General features: G+C 36.6%; 2 protein-coding genes across 2 annotated transcripts in view; one reads left to right on the plus strand and one right to left on the minus strand.

The window, feature by feature from the left end:
• Sur-8 (leucine-rich repeat protein shoc-2) overlaps positions 1-5,673 on the minus strand; it is a gene marked incomplete in the record, with an annotated part of 45,432 nt that overhangs the window by 10,817 nt on the left and 28,942 nt on the right.
• Positions 32-2,249, plus strand: Npl4 (nuclear protein localization 4). The gene is made up of 2 exons (XM_086542333.1): positions 32-198; positions 321-2,249. Exons 1-2 carry the CDS (start codon positions 178-180, stop codon positions 588-590), a joined length of 291 nt encoding a protein of 96 aa, XP_086398459.1. The 5' UTR covers positions 32-177; the 3' UTR covers positions 591-2,249.

A 5,673-nucleotide genomic window follows, 5' to 3' on the forward strand; every position in this document is an offset into this window, starting at 1 on the left:
TTGTTTAAAAGATAAAAATTTGAGTGTTGTGACTAATAGAACTTTTCTTTATTCCACAGATTAGTAGAAGGCCATTTACAAGATTTCAACATATTAGCTTCATATCTACAAAAGTTCAGTGATGACCAGTTTTTGGAAGCAGTGTCTGACTTCCATGTACTAATATTTATTTCTACGATGGACATGTTACCACTCAGAGTAAGTTCCATAGGTGTATTTCTTACTCAGTTAAAGCCACTCTTCATTTCCTTGAGTTTTCTAATAAACAGCAATATGTTGCTTTTCATCTCTTATCAAAATTGTTTTCTGAATGCTTTCAGGAGTACATTGGCCCACTACTGGAAGCAGTGAAAAAACGTGATCGAGCACAAGCACTAGAATGGAAACAGTCAGAACACTGGGCAACTGTGGAACAGTTAGTAATGGCATCAGGTGGTGGAGCAGCAGTGCTAGGGGGCAGTGGGGAAGCTGCAGCTGCAGGTTCTAGTGCTCAGTCATCATCTTCCTCCACCTCTTGGACATGCCAGCACTGCACATTTATCAATCAAACAGCTAGTGAAAACTGTGAGATGTGCCATCTACCACGGTGAATTGACAGCCACTAATATAGCTGTGTCTGAATTGACGCTGATATTCAGTGTCGTTGTTAGTTGAAAATAAATTTCTGATAGATTTCTTCATGGTGAAAGAAGCTCACATTATTATCAGCTTTGATATAAGCTGAACATAGCCAACTGGAACTTTTACTTACAATAACATGAAAATTGTTTGGATACTGCCAAGCACTGTAGTAAGTCCTCACTGGAGGATACTTAAATTTTTACAAAAACTTGGTTGTAAATTGTTTAAGCCCTCTTCAGTGTAAAATGTTCAGCTCAGCTTAATGTTCACACACAAGATTGAGGTATGACATATACATTTGTAAAAGTTTGAGATATAGATATGAAAGAGAGAGAAGGGGGGGAACAAGCAGAGATGCATGCAGTTGTATTGTCCTGTAAATCATGGATGACTAAGTTACACAAAGCATCTGTCCCTACTTCCAATATTAGTAGTGATTTTTTATCCTTTTTATACTTTTTTCATGAAGTGTACATTGAAGAAGAGTTTCTGAGTTTCAATATTGTGTAGCAAGTGAATGTACTAAAAGATGAATGTATAACTTTTCTGTTTGAATAATATTAGAGAAATGTACATACATGTTTCTCAACCTCTTAAAATCTGAAGAACTGGCATTTGGCTGTCCAGAACCCTCATTTATATTAGTGGTCAGAGTAAGTTATTTATATCATAATAAGGTTTATTTTGCACCTTGAAATTAGAGTTAAAGTTTTGTTTCATATCTTTCATTAATTTCAAGTGGTACGCAAATGGATGTAAACATTTGGAAGCCTATTTGCCATTTTCTATAACCAGTATTTTTCAGGTACACAGTGTAATATTTATACAACAAAAATATTTACAGTCCCATAATGCTAAGGCTTTATAGGAGAGCAGTGCAAAGGAATGATGTGAACAGCTCCCAACCTGAGTCAATCAGATTGTGATGTCAGAATGTTTTACTAGTTCTTTTTCTCAACTTTTACTTGTTAGAATTTTCATGGGCTGAAAAGTTGAATCTTGTTTGACTTTCTTTTCTTTTTTTCTTTTCCTTTTCCTTTTTTGCGTGTCATCTTATACTTGGGAACTTTTACATATAACCAGGTTTTGATTATTGTAGAGATTAACATATCCACTGAAATAGGTACTTTTTTGTGCATATGCCACACATTTAGAATTTTACTTGTTCCTGGAGGTTTTATGTAGATTTCCCAGTTACTAGCATTTTTCATTTTACTCAAGTCATAGCATTGAGTCTTAGGGTAATTCAGCCACAGACCATTTGCTAGGCCATCCACGATTTTGTATGCAAAGTGTTTGATCAGATGAAAGGTAACCTTTATGATAGTCAATGGAAAGGTTCGGGAATCTGGAAAATATGTCTGTACAAATTTTATTAGTTGAGATATTATAAAAGATCAGGAAAAAATTCCAAATTTTTACCTCATTGCTGAAATCACTTTATGAGGATGATCATACTATGTTGGCACCCATCCTGGATAAAGAAATTACTACCAGTGGAAAAACAGTTGAGTGACACTCTTAATTGTGAGCCTTTGCTGATGCTACTTTTTGCACCTGCTGTTGCTAGCTTGTACAGAACCCCTTGTGGTTAGGTAGCTTATTAATAAAATTATTTCAAGTTGTAATTTATTTCTATTAAATCCTCCATATAACATGTTTAATTTTATTTTTCAGTGTCCAAAAACATGACATGGCTGTCTTTTTCTTAGTCTTACATCAGAGTAATCAAATATAAGCTTCTTATATTCTTTTTATTCTATTTATCAAAAATATTTGAATAACAAATATATTTTGTTTTGTTATTTCAGTAATCTTAACTCTTAAATCTGTATAATTGGTTAACCCATTCACGACGGGGCTTATATGTGCGTAATGCTGCTCCCGCCCGGCTTGATAACAAAAGCATGAGACCTCTCCCTGTGTAACGCTGTGCTGCTCCCCTCAGAGCACTTTTCAGCCACCCCATTGAACGGGGTGATAATTGGAGGTTTTTGTATTTGTTTACATTATTTTCACAAGTGAATAAAAATCTGTCTAAACAAATGGAACTCCGATGTAAAGGATACATATTGAGGGAGAGATCTTAACATTCTAGGACGTCACCTGGGGAGAGCGAGATATTACACTAAAGTGATAACATGTCAACGGCGTGAATGGGTTAACAAAACAAAAGCAGTTTAGACAACTGTGCCCCCAGCTTCCTATTATTTTTCAGCTTTCACACCAAAGCTATATTTTCTTTGTAATTTGAAGAGCGCTATTTTATACACCTTGATGGCATTTTCTCTGATCCTGTTAAGTTGCCTGGTAAGCCCACAGCATAGCCTAAAATTGAGAAAAAAGAGAAGACAAGACAACCCTCTATCCACCTAGGTGGCCAAAGGAGAAAGCATGATTTTTTACACCAGAAGAGAGACTTAACCCATTCACGCCGGGGCCATTCTGGCTTTGCACAGTCGCTATACCGAGGTTTTCGAACGCATCATCCGAACGCTTTGAGATTCTTGGGCACACGGGCCGCGAGCCTGGGCTGCCCGCTCGCTCACCCCGAGCGCCGGCCTTAGCCAGATATCTCGGCGGCGTCCGATGCGAAAACCACGAAACGTGTCGGCACGTCATCCGGCGTGAGTGGGTTAAGCGCTGCTAACAAGAAGTGGGTGGGTTTGGGTAGGAATTGATGGGCAAAGCACAAGACTGGATATGATTTTGACCACCCAAAAAATTTTACGTTGATAATATCTAGTATGTTCCAAATCATCTGCTTCATCAACAACTTCGTGAGTAGGCTGGAGTAGATGGGTTGGCATTAGCTTCAGAAGACTAGCCAACGCTGCGTCAAGAGACTAGATTGAGTAGAATACGCGTGCAGTAGTCAGGTTTGCTACAGCTTGTTGCGTGAGATTTGAGGGGTTTGGAACAAAGGAGCATCAATAATAAAAAAAACAGGGTTAAAATGGTTAGAGTGAGTTGAACTAATTGAAATGAGTTGAAATGATCGCTAGCTTTCCCAGGATTTAATAACTCATCATAACTGCATATTCCATAAAGCTTTTCAGGAATTATTTTTCTCCATTCATTTTTTATACTACATTTCAATTTGGTATCAATCAATAGCAACCCACCTCAATCGCCACAGCTGTAGTTTGCGAACATTAAAAAAAAAAGTCAGATACCTGAAAGCAAATACCAAAAGGTTAGAAAAAATTTGTATTCTTTGACTACATTTACATACACTTATAAAAGTATTATGGATCAATACCAATACTATGCAGTTAAGAAAATGCACTTCATTTACAACATCTCGATAAATTTCTTATGATCCAAGACACTGAAGAGACATAACAAAATATCAGCAACATAATCCCTTAACCCTCTTCAACACTCTGCATCAATCCGCAAGCCCTCGTGAGACCATATCTGAGGGCGTGTGCATTACTGCGTCGTGGCCGAGTTAGTGTTAAGCATTAGTGCTTATGTTTTGTCTCGTCCCGGCATACTGTACAAATATCTTTGCAGTAAGATCATATAGGTCCGTATATGTTACGAATTGGCTTACTGTGACTTTCATTTAGTTATTACAATGAGGCTGCTGTCGATTCGACTCTACCTATACCAGGAGAGGCACGGATATACCCTACTAGCAATAATTTTATTATTTCTTTATGGAATACTGTGTAAAAATAAAACTTGTTTTGATTAGTTTACCATACTATTTCAACCATTTTCTTTTGTCCTTTGAGTCACTGAGTTCTCTCACCAAGGTCACTCTTCTCACCCTCCTCCCAACCCATGTAAATGACTTGTCACATGCACAGGGGGAAGAGGTTGATTATCCATATATTTGATATATAGTACATGATGATTATGTTGAGTTTTGGCTTAAAACTTGTAGTGACTTTGGCTTAAAAAATGTTATATTCAATAGCGATGTTTAAAATTTGGCATGCACCGACATCCCGGATTCGGCGTGGAGGCGCGTTTTCTACTGGTCGTAGTGAAGGGGTTAAATTAGATGACAATTAAATTTCTAAAATTTTCCCAATCACTGCTTACTTGAAAACCCTTTTCTTATAACTGGCTTCAGTACAAATGCACTACAAGTTAGGAACAGTAGCAGAAATAGAGCAGTTTCCTGATATGCAATATGTTTATTTGAATTTCATACAATAGGATACCACTGTGCCGTCTAGCATAATTTCCATTCTAGAAAGTAAATGAAATGTAATAGCAACACTGCTAACTGGTTAAACTTTTCCTTATGACATACACTGACTATAAAATAGTATCAATACAGACAGACTGGCTGTGATTGAGAAAGAAGATTTAACTGGTAAGGAAGAAAAAAAAAGTACAAAAAAACTAATACTTTTAGAACTAATAACCAAACTCAATAGCAGTCCACTATGACAAGTCATCACTCCAGCCTGTCTTCAGTGAATAATGGTAAGGAATCGGAATCACAAATTCTTCATAACCATCCTTAATTTAATAATATAGCATTTCTTGTGTAAAGGTGTAGCTTTTACACAAACTCTGACATAACATTACCTACTAATGGATCAATTCACATCAGGCACAAATCTGTCAGCCATTACTTTTTGCCAACCAGCACAATGGTTGGCAAAGTGACATAATTTGCCACTGATGACAAATTATGTCTGCTGTGGCAGACAGTCTCCAATAATCAATCAATCCGATAAGCTGTAGTAAAATATTTATGAACTTAATCGGCCTAATACTACATGTAATTTGTTAGGGGCCTTGCTAAGTTTTTTAGAGCTGCAAGAATATCAGCACACTCCAGCTAGAAATTCTAGGCTGACCAATTTCTAAGTTTTGAATAAACAAAGATTTCAAATCGCTAGCTTCAGAAATCGATGGTTCTGAAATCTCTGTCTATGTCCTTGAAATTTTAAACAGAAACAATGATTTCAAATTGAGATTTCATTTTTGAGATTTTATACCTGTGCATGATTTCAGAGAGCAAAATATAAATTAGAGTAGATATTGATTACATATTTATCACTACTATGCAGCAAATTTGTCAAA

This window comes from Penaeus japonicus, unplaced genomic scaffold (assembly GCF_977035675.1).
Source record: "Penaeus japonicus unplaced genomic scaffold, GWHDUDI00000001_assembly GWHDUDI00000012, whole genome shotgun sequence".
Classification (NCBI taxonomy): domain Eukaryota; kingdom Metazoa; phylum Arthropoda; class Malacostraca; order Decapoda; family Penaeidae; genus Penaeus; species Penaeus japonicus.